The following is a 17,740-nucleotide window of genomic DNA, read 5'->3' on the forward strand; positions in this document are numbered from 1 at the left end:
TTTAATAGAACTGTGTTTTTATTTCAAGTGTATCCAACTGAGGGGTAGTTTAAATGTGTATGAAACAACTAGAAAGAAATAATAAAATAATTTTGCTGGTTGTTATATATTATACATAATGTCACCAGCTAGATGAAGGGGGAGAGGGGGTTTGAAATGGGCTGCCAGTATGAGGCTCCTGCTGTAGAGGCTGTGGAGAGACACAGCTGCTCTACAAAGGTTTCTCTCTCTGTGTACAGTACATGAACAGTATGAGAAACTTCTTTTCATCCAATTATTGTAATTGAATGCACAGATTGGAACTGATTGTATATTTAGGTAAAAAATTCATAAGCAGATGAGCAATTTTACCAGTTGAAACAGAAACATTAATAATGCTACTATATCTCCTATACCCTATCCTTATATCCTACATATGTTATGGATGAGCTGGGTCAAACTGAAAGAAAAAAAGGTGAAATTTTGATTCATTTAACAAGGATTTATTCTAAATTGCAAAATGCTCATTACTTGATGTGTTGTGACAAAAAGACTCAGAAAAATAGGCCAGTAAGGTCTGGGCTTAAAGCCACAACACCCTAAAAACCTTCATAAAAAAAACACTGTTATCACTTGTATATTTTCAAAGTTCAAAACCATCAAAAAGAAGAATCAAGCAAAGTCTGAAAAAATCACTGGAAGAGCAACAAAGTTCTGCCACACAAAGTTTATTGATCTCTCTAGGTAGAAAAATCAACAAGCTTGAGTCAAACCCAGGTTTAGACTGAAGAAAGAGGTGCAAAACACCTTGTTACATACTATTTAGGAGGCTGTAGGAGCCTCCTCCCACTTTGAACATTTTGGCTTACAATCAAACATATTTGTGTATTTTTAGTCTGTGTGGTGAGCACCAGGTGCTGGAAAGTACCTACAAGGTCCTTGGGTGACAGTGATTAATGTTGTGGTTTGATCTTTTCATTAACATTACCTTGTGAAACACCCATCAGTACTCTTACTTCAGAATGGAGTCTGGGAAAGCATCAACAAGGTTAAGTGAACTTTGTACTGGATGGAGTGAACTTGGTGTTGCATGGGCATCATGTTGAAAATTATGCCACTACAGATGCAGTTCAAACTTTCAGACATCTTTTGATGATCAGCTCATTGATCACAAATCCTTTTCATTCATAAGAGGGTGTAACATCCATCAACTGGTTCAGTGATACACTGCTGGGACTCTAAGGCAGTATATTTTGCTGCTGGGTTTGAGCCAACGACACAACTCAAGAGGACAGACAAGTAAAAATGTTCAGCTTGTAGGGAAGCTACATTGGTGTAATATGATCAGATTTTCTATTTTAGTTTAGATTCAAGCTGCAGTATTCTGAACCATTTGAAGACTTGGTACACAGCAGGCCTGACAACAAAACATTATAATTGCAAGTCTGGATAAAAGCAAGACATGAATTATATATAATTTATTTAACCTTCCTCTAGTGTTAGGGTTGGCACCGACCCGTTTTTAGGTTTTAGATGATTAAAAGTACTACATAAATTTGTTTATTGCATCAAGACTTTTTGACTTTGTCAGGAACTTCTATTTATTTTACTAAATTATAAAATGCTCTAGTTAAAATTATGACCTTTGTGTTGTTAGGGTCAGTTTCGACCCACTTATAATATAAGATTATAAAACAATAATAAGTGCCAAAACTGAAATCATAAACACACTATCAGCCAACAGCCCACAGCCAGCTCTTCCTCCAACCACTTGAGCTTCAGTTAGGGGCTTCTCTCTTTGCCTGTTTGACCAAAGAAACAAAGATGGACATGTCCAGGTACGTAAGGCCAATTCAGTTTAGAGTTGGTGACTTGCAGAGTACACATCTCCAGTTTATAGCATGAAACAATGAGAAGAAGATTTACTGTAAGGACAGAAAGACAAAGACATTGTGCTTCACCTGCAAAAAATATCTCTGCAAAGAACACACTAAATGTGTCACTTTTTGCCACACATGCATCTAAACACACACGCATAGAGACTTTTTATGGATCTAGTACAAATGTATTGTGCTTCTACTGCAAAAATATCTCTCCAAAGAACACACTAGTGTCACTTTTTGCCACACATGCATCTAAAAATACACAAAGACACACGCATGTTCTTGCACACAGAGTTTTTATGGAACTAGTACTTGATTTCTGTTGGTTTGATTTGCTTGATTGGTTGTTTGTTTGACCTCGCAAATCTGTTTTGTATTATTACTAGTTCTGCTTTTCATTTTGAATTTGTATTAAGTTCTATTAAAGAAAAAAAAAGACTTGTTTTTGCCTTTTTCTTTAAGTAAATATATATGGGTCGAAATTGACCCTTAACACCATAGATGTTACTATAGTTAATAATATTTTGAACATTTAAGAGATGTGTTCTAATACCCCTCAGTAACAGTCAGGTAACATAACAACCTTTTATTTATTTGTATAATTCTCTTGAGGTTCATTTGACAGTTTTTTTATATTGAAAACGAGGGGTATGCTGTCAAAAGAAAGGCCCAGGGGGCCACAACAAAGATATTAAAACCAATCTTTTCATGGATAAGGAAGCCTAACAAAGTAACCAAGAGGTAAGAAACAAATTGGTTGATAAATAATTGTTTTTTAGGGTATTTTATGGCTGATTCAAGACACAGGTCAAAACCGACCCGCTAACATAAGAGGTGGTAACAGAAAGCTAACGCAAGAGGAAGGTTAAGTTGATGGGTCAACACATGAGTCAATGCAGCACCAGTATCTGCAGTTTCTAAACCTCCATATAAACATTAGCTTGATGTCACACTTCGTGTGGACAAAAGCAGCACTTCATAGTACTTTTGAACAGATCTGAACTTTTGAGACTGGTCAAGAATTACAGACCTTGGATCAAGGTGTGGTTTCACAGCAGTCTTTGGGCCCTATCTTACACTCGGCGCAAAGCGATTGTGCTGCCAGCACAAGTGGTTTTGCTATCTTACACCAGTGCAAGTGCCATTTTTGCCATGTGTGTAAGAAATGTACTTGCACCGGGTCTGTGCCGCTGTGGGTGGGAGGTCTAAACATGAAGCCAAAACCACTTGTGCTTTAGACCTGCCAAAAACTGAGCGCAGAGTCTTTGGTGTTTCAACACAAGTTAGCATCCGACGGGCTTGACCGAAACACACACACATCTTCACAATCATAAAACACCTTCATTTATGGTCATTCTCTTCTTCACACGGGAGTGTGGATTAGTAAAGTCTCATTTGAACATATTTTCTATCAGCAATAAAGTGTAAATATTGAAGTTAAAAGCGTGCGTATGTCTCGCGCTTGGCTGAGACACACACATCTCCACAATCACAGAACACCTTTCATCAATGTTAAACAGCTGTGTGCGCCTGTGTCTTTAAAGATAAAGTCTTTGTGTCTATATGTTTGTTATGATCCAGAAAAACAATGATTAAACAATTATGATCTATAATATACAAAATATACAAGACACTATATTTGACCACACGAGTCAGGCACAACCCAGGGAGAAAAAGGTCTGTGTGCTTCTATCAGAGCTGGTTGGATATATCTGTGCGTAATTTTGCACACTTGAAACTTCAGAAACTCTCTCTGATTGTTTCACAGTGGGTCAGAGGAGTGACGATGGGAGGAGGAGATGAGGATTATGTGGGAGAGGAGGAGAAGGAGGAGTAGGGACCGCTCCTCCACCTGGCTCAGGTGGGCCAGTGGAACCGGGAAGCTTCACAGCTAGACTCCCCTCTGCTCCTCAACCAGTAGAATTAATAATGATGATGATGATGATAATAATTAATTATAAAATACAACACAATTTCAAGGTGCTTCAGGTTAAAATATAAGCAGTTAAATACCTGCATGACATTTGCCGTTCATTTATTGTATTGGTTTTTGCAGGCGTTAATGTAAACTACACATAAAGCTGTTTTGGAGACGTCCTGCTGTCTCCATATATTGCATGCTCTCATGCTTTCACTCCTCATACCAGGAGATCTGTCTCCTCGCTCTGAAAATGTTTTCTCTTTATTTCCTCCTTATAAATCCACCGTCATGCTGCCACCGCTTGCGCTGCTGGCGCATCTGCCTCTTCAAGGTGATGAGAGCTGACACTCTGATTGGTTTATTGCATGTTCAGCCTAAACTCGCCTGTGAATTAATGAGGGCACTTGGGCTCATCTGATAGGTATATCTTGCTTTGCGCTGGTGGCACAAAGGGCAGGGCAGGACAAAATATCACTCCCGCCCCTGGCACAAGACGGCAAAGGTGGATTTGGACACACCTTGAATAAATTAAATCCATTGCGCCTTGCACTTTCCACTTAAGCTTTAGATCAGCGTAAGATAGGGCTCTTAATGTTAGTTGGGACGATGGCAGTTACAAGTGACAAATTAACAATATTGAGACTTGTCGGTTACAGAAATAACTAGACATCTTTATAAAATTTTAGGTATTGTAACATCCCTTAACAATGAGGCTACGAGACGTGAACTCGGTTTACTGTATTTTTATTCCTGAACTTTAACACAGGCTACTGTGGGCCGCAGCCAACGCCAAAATAAAAAACCTGTCCGCTTTTACAAGGTGTTCTCTGCATTTTTAGGTCCTTCAACAACTCCCGCTCATCAGCTTACCCCACACACACATGAATAGCAGGAATAACAACAACCCTCCCTCATCGAGCCTCCGCCAATCACAGGTGGATATGTCACACAAATCACTGTCATAGGTGCTGATCTTGACTGACAGACTTCACAGCGTCTGAGGCATGCAAACTTCGCTGGAATAACACGTTCACTGACATTAAGGAAAACTCAGTAACAGCCATAACAAAACTTTTGACTGTGGCTAAACATAACACATATAGTTAACATCACATCACTTGGTCCGTTACAGTATTATGTGGGGAAGGTCCTGCGTGGATAACCAGACACGTTGCCCTGGGGTGAAATGGGGTGCAGTAGTGCGATGTTGGTTGGCAGACCATTGGTAACGGTCGGAGGAGCAGAAGAGTGTGGAACAGTGTCGACAGTGCCGGACAAACACCTGAACTGAGGAAATGCTGGCCTCATGTTCCTGTTCCGGGGAGAGGGGTGGTTGGTACCCCTGGGAGCACTGTAAAGACGAGAGATCGGTGACTGAACTGGAAAGGGTGTTGTGGGCATACTCCACCCATTGGAGCTGCTTGGACCAGGAAGAGGGGTTACAGAAAGTGAGGTAGCACAGGAATGTCTCCATCTCCTGATTCATGCGCTCTGCTTGGCCGTTGAATTGGGGGTGGAAACCAGATGACAGACTGGCTGTGGCCCCAAGCAACCTGCAAAACTCAGCCCAAAAGACAGAAGTAAAGTGTGGCCCACTGGGGAGTCCATGCAACTGGAACACACGTTACAACAAAACTTCAGCAGTCTCTTTGGCAGTAGACAATGGAATGGAATGAGTTGTGCAGCTTTGGAAAACTGATCAATGACAGTGAGTATGAACTATATTACTGTCAGATGGTGGGATGCCGGTGACAAAATCCAGTGAGATGTGGGACCAGGGGTGATGAGGAACCGGCAAGGATGAGGAAGGCCTGAGGGAGATTGCTGAGTGTTTTTATTCTGAGAGCAGACCTGGCAAGCAGCGACAAATTCCTTGGCATCCATATCCATCGATGGCCACCGGAAGCATTGTCGGAGAAGTGCTAAGGTGTGCCTCACCCCAGGGTGGCAGGCCAGCCGAGAAGAGTGCCCCTACTGAAGAACCTGAGAACGGAGACTGGCAGGGACAAACAACCAGTTATCCGGACAAGCACTAAAAGCAGGGTGTTCAGCATGGGAGCATTCTACTTTGTCCTCCACCTCCCAGGTTACTGCCCTGATGACACATACAAGTGGCAGAATATCTTCAGGGTCAGATGGAGGGTCTTCTGGCTGGTACTGCCTAGACAGGGCGTCAGGCTTGAGGTTCTTAGAGCCTGGTCTGTATGAGAAGAAGAAATCGAAACGGTTAAAGAAGAGGGCCCACCTGGCTTGATGAGAGTTCAGCCACTTGGCTGAATGAATGTACTCCAGATTTTTGTGATCAGTCCAAACCACAAATGGCTGCTCCGCCCCCTCCAACCAGTGTCCCCATTCCTCCAGAGCAAGCTTCACCACCAACAACTCCCTGTTCCCAATGTCATAATTCCTCTCTGCAAGAGACATCTTCCGGAAGAAAAAGGCACATGGATGAAACTTCCGACCCTCAGCCAACTGCTGAGAAAGAACTGCCCCCACACTGGTGTCTGAAGCATCCACCTCCACAATAAACTAGCGAGCAGGATCTGGGAATATGAGAATGGGAGAAGAGGTGAAATGTGATTTTAACTCACCAAAGGCCTCTTCAGCTGTGGAGGACCACTGGAAGGGCACATTCTGGGAGGTGAGAGCGGTGAGGGGAGCTACCACAGAACTGTAGTTTCAAATGAACTGTCTATAGAAGTTTGCAAAACCCAGAAAGCATTGAAGTTCCTTGCATGTTGAAGGAGTAGGCCAGTCCGTGACTGCCTTGGTCTTGTCTGGATCCATTTGGATTTTACCAGCATTAATGACAAAGCCCAGGAAGGATACTTCTGAGACATGAAATTCACACTTTTCAGCCTTCAAGAATAGCTGATTCTCCAAAAGCTTCTGGAGGACTTGGTATACATGCACCACATGCTCCTGTTTGGATTTGGAGAAGATGAAAATGTTATCAAGATACACAACAACACAAACAAGGGGCACCAGAGACTGGTTCAGAAGGAAGCCCTGGTAGATGGGATGACAGCAGTTTGGGGATGGCAGATAGGACTCTCTCGCCTCTCCATTCCCACAGATGGCCATCAATGCAAATGGAGATAGCAACCAATGCATCTAGGTTGGCAGGAAGATCTCGGGCTGCCAACTCATCTGATGCTGTCTGAGAGTCCGTTGTAGAAGGCAGCATTCCAATTACTCTCAGGTGCCATGGTGTGGAATCATTGGAATAATCAGACATGGATCTCCCTCCCTGTGTCAGGTTGAACAAACCTTGAACGATTTTTCTGCCAGGTGTGACATGGTTGAAGAACTTGAACGATGAACAGAAGGAGGATTGCTTCTCCCAGTCTGCAGTTCCCCAGTCTTTAGCTCTGCTTGTGAGCAGAGAGACAATGTATGCCACCCGGGATCTGTCTGTGGGAAAAGCGTAAGGCTGTGGCTCGAAGGCGAGGGAATACTGCACAAGAAATGGCCAACAGGAACCAGGAGCACCAGAATAGCGTTCTGGAGGGGGCAAACGAGCATCTGATGCTGGAGGGGCCTGGACTGGAGAGCTGGAGAACGACGGTGGACCTGACAAGGAGAGCTTCTGGAGGTGCTCCTGAGTGGTGCTCATGCCCCTCTCGTGGCGAGTAGCCAGCTCCTGCAGGCCACTTGACATGGAAGAAAGTTGGTCATTGTGGCACTTGTGGCCATCAACTCCTCCCGGAGTGCATCACAGTTGGCTGGGTTCATGTTGGCCAGATTGTACTGTGACAATAACCAGTACAGGCTTGAACCCAAATGCACGACAAAGGCAATAGAGTTGCAGGCAGTTCACTTAACTAAATCAGTTCAAGCAAAGTCAAAAACAGAAAATCAGACAAATAGGCAAACAAATCTGACAAGGGGCAAGCAGGGAATCCAGAGTCCGAAAACAGGCAGGCAGGGTCCAAAAACAGGTGATTGGGCAGAAAAAAGGCAAAAATGCTGGATAGCTTGGCAGGAACACAAAGCAATCTGGCAGAGAGCAGGGGAAAATGGACTGGTATATATACTGAAGGCCTAATGGGAGAATAAGCCACAGGTGTGGAGATGGGCGGGGAAAACCAAGTGCAGGCAATGAGCAAATGCATGGGCTGAGTGGGAGGCTTGATCTGAAATGACAGGATAGTTAATGATGAGACATGAAAACAAAACCAGATGAAAACAAGAGTTGGGATTCCTGACATCATCAACCACAATTTCAAAACCCCCATATAAACATTAGCGTGACTTTAGCAGTGTGAACAACAGCAGCACTTTCGAGTACTTGTTGACAAACAAAAATATTCTCTCAAATTGTGAGGATTAATATTCATTAATTTTTATTTTTATATTGTCACGCAAAAGTGAATGCAGGTACAGTATAAAGGACAGAGGTAACAGCCAATGGGAAGCAATGCTATTGACATGTAATGTTTTGTATATGTGAAGGGACATATGTCAATAAAGCTTGCTCACAGCGAGAGTTCCAGTTTGAACATTACTGATGTCCCATTGTGTTTTATTTTTTTAACTCTGACATTATTTTCGGTCTAGCACTGGCTATGCACACCAGAATCACTGAGCAGTTCACCTCTGCTAACTGTACTTTTGAAAAGAATTGAACTTTTGACACTGGTCAATAATTACAGACCGGACAGTGCCTGTCACAAGAGATATATTATTATATCACTTGCAACAGGCACTGTCAGGCACTGAGAAGGACTTTTGGTTAACCTTAAGTAGATTCTTGCAAAGCATTCAACAACCCAGGAAAGGAAAGGAGGTCTTGGTGTGACAGCAAAACTGCTGACCCAGACTGGAGCTATTATTGGGTGGTTGAAGGACCACTTTGAAGACTACCTAAACATCACCTACCAACATGTCCTCTGTGGAGACAGGCAGAGTCTGAACACTCAGGAGAAGCCACACCCATTTCCCTGGCAGAGGTCTGTGAGGTAGTTAAGAAGATCCCCAGAGGCAAGGCACTGGGTGTAAATGAGTTTTGTCCTGAGATGCTGAAGGCTCTATCTATTTTTGGGCTGTCAAGGGATCAGAACTTGTGCTCTCATTTTTGGGGTACCACACCACTCAGCCTCCCCAGTTTACTCCAGGGTGCTGGAAAGGAGGCTCTGACCAATTCTCAAAACCCAGATTCAGGATAAGCAATGTGGATTCTGTCCTGACCGTGGAACAGTGGACCAGATCTTTAACATTGCAGGCTTGCTGGAGAGGTCATGCGAGTATGACCACCCAGTCCACATGTGTTTTGTGGGCCTGGGGTTTAAGGCTGTGTGCTCTAGGGAATCCTGTGGGGGTCAGTGCAGGAGTATTGTGAACCCGCATTGTTGCCATGCTGCAATCTTGTTTTCAAACATGTTTTCTGCCAAGGTTGCCCATTGTCCCTGTCCTGTTTCATGGACAGGACTCAAGGTGGAGCTGGAGTGATTATAGTGGTCAGTTTGGGAACTTTAGAATTGTGTCTTTGCTTTTTTCAAATGACATTGTTCGGTTGGCTTCATCAGATTGTGGCTCTGAACACACACTGGGATAGTTTGCAGCTGACTGTGACGTGGCCAGGATGAGAGTCAGCACCTCCAAGTCTAAGACCATAGTTCTCTGCTGGAAAATGGTAGACTGCCTCTCCCAGTTGGTCATGCGCTTTGGGTAGTGTCCAAAGGAATGACAGTACAGATACAAGTGGCCAAAATAAGTTTCCTTCCTACGGAGACTGGAATCATCCTTAGAGACAGACTGAAGATAGTGGAGATTCGGATCAAGGTCAGAGGAGAGCCAGATGAGGTGGTCCAGGCATCTGATTGGGATGTTTGTTCCTTTGTGTTATTATGTGACTTTAGTGTTTTAAAGTAACCTGACACACCAGGTGGTTTGTTACATGGAACCATCTAGGAAGTTGCCCTTAGAAATTATTTGGAAAAGGTAAGGCACTTTCAAAAAACTCTCACGCAGGCTAACTTCAACCAATCAGATCAAACTTTTACCAAAGCCAGTCTTTTCCATGTAGGAAAGCCTTCAGTGTTTTTCTTTATTCTTCTTTGAGTAAAGAAACTCTACAGTTGTGATACAGCTGATGCTATTGCAGTATCTATGCTAACCTAGGAGCCACAATTGTGTGTTCGAGATGAGTCACTTCCATGGATAGTTTTTGCTGTCATCACAGCTGGAACCAGCCCTGTAGATGCCAGTAGTCCTTTCTGGGACACTGATTGTCTGCACCACCTGAAGCCTGGCAAGATAGATCTTGCCAATCCAGCTACCTTGAAATCAAGTTTTTAGCGGGTTATTCGGATTCAAAGTTATTCAGTAACGTACCTCATACAACCCTACAGAGACAGGTAGAGACTAGTGTTGCTTTCGTCAACGAAATTTATGACGAAATATCGTCGTCAACGAACCTTTATCACGTGACGAAAACGAGACGAGACGAAACGTAAATGGTGGTTATGTGACGATAACTATAATAAAATATATAATGCAATATTGTTGACGAATAAAAAAAAGACGAAATGTGGTTTACAAAATAAAAACCCTGCTAAAATGTCTCTTCATTTTCGTTGACCAAAACGAGACGAGACGAAATAACTTTTTAATGTTTAGTCGCGTTTATTATTTTGCAGTGTTTCTGTTTCCTAGCCTGTGTGTCGCACTGCGCAGACGCAGGCGACGTCACTTCCAATCCCCACTCGCGGCATTATTTAGATGCAGCTGTGGTGGGATCATGGCCGGGCAGCCGCGGAGAAAACAAAGACATGATATATGGACATACTTTGAGTACAAACAAGTGGAAAACAAAACGGAATGTGTCGTGGAAAAAGATGGGGAGAAATGCGGCCACAAAATAACGGGGAAAAACACGACAGGTTTATAAGGTAACAATATAAGAATAAGATAACCATGTTTGATTTGTGAAATGGGTTTGACTAAAAGAAAAATCTGGTTTTGTCTATACCAGGGGTCGCTAACAGGTGGACCGCGGTCCGAGTCTGGACCCAGACGCCGTCCTATACGGACGCGGACTTATAACCAATAAATTATTAAGAGATTTTAAAGACACTTCTATTTTAACTGGCGCAACTTTTGTAGTGTTTCCGTCGCTGGTTTATCTGATCAGGAAACACACAGACCAACTGCAGAGAAGCTGCGTGTGGAGGAGACTGTTGTTAATGACGAGTTTATTACAACAGAAACTAACGTGATGGTTAATGACATCGACACCAACCAGATGCTCTTATAAAATTAAACAACTGTATAAAGAGGCCTTTACGTAAAACAGGAGAGTCTATGTTTCTCTGAGAAACTTTCAGACCTTCTCACAGCAGAGTGAACAGGTGAGGGAGGAGAGGAGGGCAGACTGATCACTAATCAATCACTGATACCGTCGTCCTCTCGGACTGATTAAAAAAAATAAAAATACCAAAACAGGTCACAAACCAAACCTGGGAGTCCACACAAATAAAGTGTTTGTGTGAAACACTGCAGAGTGAAACACCGTGCTGTTTAAAGACAGTCTGCTGTCTGTAGTTTGACAGAGAGAGAGAGGGTCATGTCTAGAAGGGAACCCTAGACCCGCGAAAGATCGCGCGAGTTTGATTATTTTAGTAGAAATAACAAACACAAATCTCGCGAGAGTTGTGCAAATAAAGAGTTACCTTCTAGACACGACCGAAAAAGGTGCGCAGCTCCAAAAATAGAAAATCATGTCTTGGTGTCGATGTTTTTAATGTGGCGGGCCGCCATAAATAAAACACTATTCACTGATCACTGACCTGCTGTGATGGAAAAAATACTCACATTCTTTACTTAGGTATTTTTACATTGTGGTATTAGTGTTTTTACTTAGTTACTAAGTTAGACATTATGATGTTTTGGACCTTTGCTTTAGGAAATTTTCTCTAACTGGACCTCTTTGAATTTTAGTTGAATACCCCTGCTATACTGATTGGATTAAATAGAATTAGAATACTAAAAAGAGAGTAAAATACAATTTTCATTGACTAAAACTAGACTAAAATGTCATCAGTTTTCGTCGACTAAAACTAGACGAAAATAGTCATGTGTTATTCTGACTAAAATAAGACTAAAATGCTCAGACTTTTAGTCGACTAAAACTTGACTAGACAAAAAAGAGTATGAAGGTGACTAAAACTAATAAAAACTAAAATGACAGTTTGACACAAAGACTAGACTAAAACTAAAATTAAAACAGGCTGCCAAAAACAACACTAGTAGAGACGGTTGCAGGGAAAATGGTGACGTGCAGAGAAAGGGAGGAGGAGCATCAAAGTTCAACAGACACTGAGAGAAAGAGGAGGGGATGAATGAAGAGAATGTGAGAGATAATTCAGTTACATGATTCAGTTTTGCTCAGAAAGCTGTCAGAGCTGCATCTATATCTGCAGATCTCAGAGGATGGAGGCTGAGGATGGAGCAGAGCTCTGCTTTCCACAACTCCTCAACACCTCCTGCAGGAAGCCCATATCTCATTGGTCTGAAGCTGTGCTCCTTCACATTATGCTGTCGTCCATACCTCTGTTCACTGTGGCTCTCAACCTTCTCGTCATCGTCTCAGTCTCCCACTTCAGGCACACATTAACTTTCCAGCTTCTCTCTACATTTTTTAACTTAACAAAAAAGCTAGTGTAGATTTACAAGAATTGTCTTTGACCTAGTACTGAATAATGTTCACCATGGCACATTAGCCTTGTATTCTGCTTTACTTACTTTTTTACAGCAAAGCTCAAATGTCTGATTGCTTTCACTCCAGCCAATAATCAACATTTGTCTCTTTCTTCAACCATACATGAACTGTGGATGTGGCAGATCAGAAAACATTCAAAATCATAGTTTTGTTTGCTGTTTAAGTTGTTTTGTCATTTCGATATGAGAACTTGTTGATTTAGTGATGCTTTTCTTTGTCTCCCTGCAGGCAGCTCCACACACCCACTAACATCCTCCTCCTGTCTCTGGCTGTCTCAGACTTTCTCGTAGGCCTCCTGTTGATGCCAGCAGAAATTCTCCGAAAAACATCCTGCTGGTTTTTTGGTGATGTTGCATGTTCTCTGTTTCAGTATGTGTCCTTCATCATTACCTCTGCCTCAGTAGGAGACATGGTGCTCATATCAATCGACCGCTATGTTGCTATTTGTGACCCTCTGCATTACACCAGCAGAATCACTGGGAAAAGAGTTAAACTCTGTGTTTGTCTGTGTTGGTTTTGTTCTGTTTTCTACAACGGTCTCATTGTAAAGGACAGCCTGTATCAACCAGACAGATATAATACTTGCCATGGAGAGTGTGTCATTATAATCGAGCCTATTGCAGGAGCTGTTGACCTTGTTGTGACCTTCATCATTCCAGTTATTGTCATCATAGTTCTGTATATGAGAGTGTTTGCTGTGGCTGTGTCTCAGGCTCGTGCAATGCGCTCTCATGTTACAGCTGCCACACTCCAGCTTTCAGTGTCTGTAACCACAAAAAAGTCTGAGCTGAAAGCAGCAAGGACTCTTGGCATTCTTGTTGTCACATTTCTAATATGTTTCTGTCCATATTACTGTGTGTCTCTTGCAGGAGACAGCATGCTCACTGTTTCATTTTTGTCCTTTATGGTCCATCTGTTTTATATTAATTCCTGTGTAAACCCTGTGATTTATGCCTTGTTTTATCCGTGGTTTAGAAAAGCAGTTAAACTCATTGGTACTCTTCAGATACTGCAGCCTGGCTCATGTGAGGTCAACATACTGTAGAGCAGGAGACTCAAACTGAAATTTGTTTTAGGCCACTTATATTATCTCATAGTGAGTCGCATGTTATATGTTTTGGTTACCGACATATTTTCGGCATACTTAAAAAAAAGTGCAAACATCAGTTTCTATACATTTTTACATACATAAGTCAGGTGTGCATTGGACACAAACTCAAAAACAAACTGTCTGTCTAAATTTGTGTGAAACAACTAGTATAAATAATTAAATAAAATGATCTTTGTAGTTGTCATATATTATAAATCATGTCACCAGCTGGACAGGTGGTGGGGCTCAAATGGGCTGGCAGTTTGAGGCTCCTGTTGTCGAGGCTGTGGAGAGAGACACCTGCTCTACAAAGGTTTATCTCTCTCATACTGTTCCATGTACTGTACACAGAAACTTTTCCTCCAGTTATTGTAATTAATAAAAAGTTTTTGCATATTAATGCAAAAGAAAGTTTGGACAATAGATGACAAAGTAATTATTTTTCTCTCATCAGTTTCATTATATGATTGTTGTGTATGATTTCCAGTTTAAACAAAAACATTAACATTAACAGTGCCATTATATTTCATATATCCTATCCCTATGTCCTACAAATGTGCTGGATGAGTTGGATTAAACTTAAAAAAAAACGTGAATTTTCATTCAAAATTGCAAAGTGCTCATTATTTGATTCAGTTCAAACTTTTAGACATAGTTTGATGATCAGCTCATTGATCACAAATCCTTTTCATTAATAAGAGGGTGTAACATCTATCAACTGGTTCAGTGGTACGCTGCTGGGACTCTAAAGCAGTGTATTTACTTTTCAGCTGGGTTTGAGCCAAAGACACAACTCAAGAGACCAGACAAGTAAAAATGTTTAGCTTGAAGGGAAGCTACATTGGTGTAATATGATCAGATTTTCTATTTTAGTTTAGATTCAAGCTGCAGTATTTTGAACCACTTGAAGACTTGGTACACAGTAGGCCTAATTATATACAATTTATTTAAATTGATGGGTCAACACATGAGTCAATGCAGCACCACTAACTACAGTTTCTAAACCTCCATATAAACATTAGCTTGATGTCACACTTTGTGTGGATAAAAGCAGAACTTCATAGTACTTTTGAAAAGAACTGAACGTTTGAGACTGGTCAAGAATTACAGACCTTGGATCACAGTGTGGTTTCACAGCAGTCTAAAGGTTAGTTGGGACAGTGCCAGTTACAAGTGACAAATTAACAATATTGAGACTTGTCGGTTACAGAAATAACCAGAGATCTTTATAAAAGTTTAGGTATTATGTGGTTGGTTTGTCCGATATCTACTCTCTCTTAACTCGTGTCTAAACCCTGTGATCTATGCCTTTTTCTACTCCTGGTGTAGAGAAACTGTTTCACTCAGTGGGTCCTATTTAGATGACATACAGAGCAGGATCTAATGTGCATGGCACACCGGCATTTAGGGTGTGCCCAACTCCACTTTGCCAGTTAAGCAGCACACAATCTGGACATAAAGGAAGGCACAAAGGGGTTATATTTAGTGTATTAATTAATCATAGGTGTGTTTTGGAAGTAACGTGATCAAAGCGTTATCCCCATCTCCTTTAAGAGTCAGGTGAGCCTGCTTGAGGTGCACTGCTATTTAAACGAGGGATTTGGCAAGTTGGAAGAGCATACAGCTGCTTTACTCCAAACAGACTGACTGTGTAAATCTGACAGGATCATCAGGATCTAATAATTAATGTGCTGTGGTCTTATGCACATCCAACATGTTGGCAGGTCATGCAGTCAATGAAGTTAAAGATCTATGCATGAAATTGGTGCACTGTTTCTCTCTTTTGCGCACACATCCGCTCTCATTCAAAATGTTAATTTTCATGACATGTTAATTAACTGCAGTACCTTAGAAGCAGAGTGTATGCATGTTGGAAATCCCACCTATGTGGGGCATTACTGTCTGCATAATGTGTCCTTTAAATAGCAGGAAAATGATGCGCCATTGACTTTACACAAGGTTTTTGTTGGTCAGTGGCGACAACAATGCACTGGACAAGAAAATGACAACCGCTTCGGTCAGAAAACAGTAATGACAGCTGCTCTGCACTGTGTGTCACTTTCAGGCTTGAGAGTAACAGATTACATGTAACGGCGTTACATAATTAGGACACAAAAAAAGGTAACTGTTATCAGAAAAAAATATCAAGATTACTGGTATATTTGATAAAAACAGGGATTACTTAGCAGGGTTACATTTTAAAATCAAACGGGATATACTACAATGCAGCAGACACATGCACAGTGTGAACACATTGCGACACTTTACGACACAACACCACAACAAATCAACACAAGAAACGACCACCAGCATAGCCTCGATCTGTGTGTAAACATAATGTAAGATAAGGTCAATCATCATTATGGCCACTGCCAGGGAGAGAAATGCTTTTACTGGATGGAAACTCCGGCATCATTTTGATGCTAACAGCAAACCTTGTGTTTATTGCAAAGGAGAGCAACACAGCCTTGCAGTCTGCAGAAAACTCAAGAACAAGCCACACAAGGAAAAGATCGACTTCTTGAGAAGCAAAGGTTTGTGTTTTGCATGTTTGAAACATGGTCACATGAGTAGCAGCTGCAGAGAGAAGGTTCAATGTCAGGACTGTTCTCGAGTGCATCCGACACTGCTGCACATGAACACTAAAGAATCACAACCAGAAGCAGCAAAAGACAGTTGTGAACAACAATCAGTATCAAGTGCCCTTGTGCAAACTATGGAAGCTTTTGGAGTCACTGGGGCCGGTAAGGAAGACTGTGTTCTTTCAATTGTTCCAGTGAATGTCAAGGCACAAAAGGGAACCAAGACAGTGACAACTTACGCCTTCTTGGATCCAGGTAGCTCAGCTACATTTGCTACAGAGTCACTGATTAACCAACTTAACATGAATGGACGCAATACAAGCATCTCATTGCGAACAATGGGAAATGTATCTATTGTGAACACCTGTATTGTGACTGGACTGGAAATCAGTAGCCTGGATGGTGAAGAGTTCATTGAACTTTCTGAGGTGTATTCACAGAAAACCATCCCAGTAACCAAAGATAACATTCCCCGCCAAGAGTACGTTAACAGCTGGCCTCACCTTAAGGAGGTGAAGCTTCCCACTGTCCAAGCAGAGATTGGATTGCTCATCGGAGCAAACATTCCCAGGGCGATGGAGCCACTACAAGTGATTAGCAGTGTGGATGATGGACCATACGCCGTGAGAACAATATTAGGCTGGACAGTGAACGGACCACTCAGAGGTGGAAATGATATAATGGAGACAAACAACTCAAAGAAAGTCACTACCAATCGAATCTCAGTAGCCAAGTTAGAAGAGCTATGGCAACTGCAGTTCAAGCAAGACTTTCCTGATTCTGGACTAAATGAAGACATTGAAATGTCTAAGGATGATCACAAATTCATTAACATGGTGTCTCAATCCTCAAAACGTGTGGATGGACATTACAGTGTCTGCCTGCCAGTAAGGAACAAGTCATTGTGCATGCCCAATAACAGATCAGTTGCAGAGCAATGTGCGTTGAACTTACGGAAGAGATTTTCAAGAGATGTCAAGTTTCATGCAGAATATGTTGCATTCATGGATAACATTCTCAAGAAAGGCTACGCAGTGAAGCTCAACAGTGCCGAAGATGAGCCCATTGAGGGGCGAATATGGTATCTGCCTCATCACGGAGTCAGACATCCAGTCAAGCAAAAGCTTCGTGTTGTTTTGGATTGCGGAGCAAGCTTTGGAGGAACATCGCTGAACCAACAGCTCCTGCAGGGACCAGACCTAACAAGCTCTCTGGTGGGGGTCCTAATGAGGTTTCGACAGGAGACCGTGGCAGTTATGGCTGATGTGGAGGCCATGTTCCACCAGGTCAGAGTCAGCGATGAAGACACAGATCTCCTCAGGTTTCTCTGGTGGCCTGCTGGGAAGTACGAACAAGAACTTGTTGAACACAAGATGTTGGTTCACATCTTTGGTGCAACATCATCACCAAGTGTTGCAACTTTTGCACTTCAGAAATGTGCAACAGATTTCATGGAGGAATTTGGTCCAGAGGCTGCCAAGACGGTCAAGAAAAATTTCTACGTAGACGACTGCCTTAAGTCAACTATGGATGAAGACGCAGCAATCGCCCTTTGTGCTGATT

The 17,740-nt window shown here is 42.1% G+C and overlaps 1 protein-coding gene across 4 annotated transcripts; it reads left to right on the plus strand.

Moving 5' to 3' along the window:
- The first annotated feature begins 12,216 nt into the window (after nt 1-12,216).
- LOC146322351 (trace amine-associated receptor 13c-like) lies at nt 12,217-13,550 on the plus strand. Of its 4 annotated transcripts, none has more exons than XM_084723947.1 (2): nt 12,217-12,446; nt 12,734-13,550. In XM_084723947.1, exons 1-2 carry the CDS (start codon nt 12,217-12,219, stop codon nt 13,548-13,550), a joined length of 1,047 nt encoding a protein of 348 aa, XP_084580073.1. The 4 variants fall into 4 exon arrangements, with proteins under 4 accessions (XP_084580073.1, XP_084580074.1, XP_084580075.1 ...); XM_084723948.1 differs by having other exon boundaries at nt 12,217-12,425; XM_084723949.1 differs by having other exon boundaries at nt 12,217-12,389.
- The last annotated feature ends 4,190 nt before the right edge of the window (nt 13,551-17,740 follow it).

Source organism: Lutjanus erythropterus, chromosome 8, assembly GCF_056507025.1.
Source record: "Lutjanus erythropterus isolate fLutEry1 chromosome 8, fLutEry1.hap2, whole genome shotgun sequence".
Taxonomy (NCBI): Eukaryota; Metazoa; Chordata; class Actinopteri; order Lutjaniformes; family Lutjanidae; genus Lutjanus; species Lutjanus erythropterus.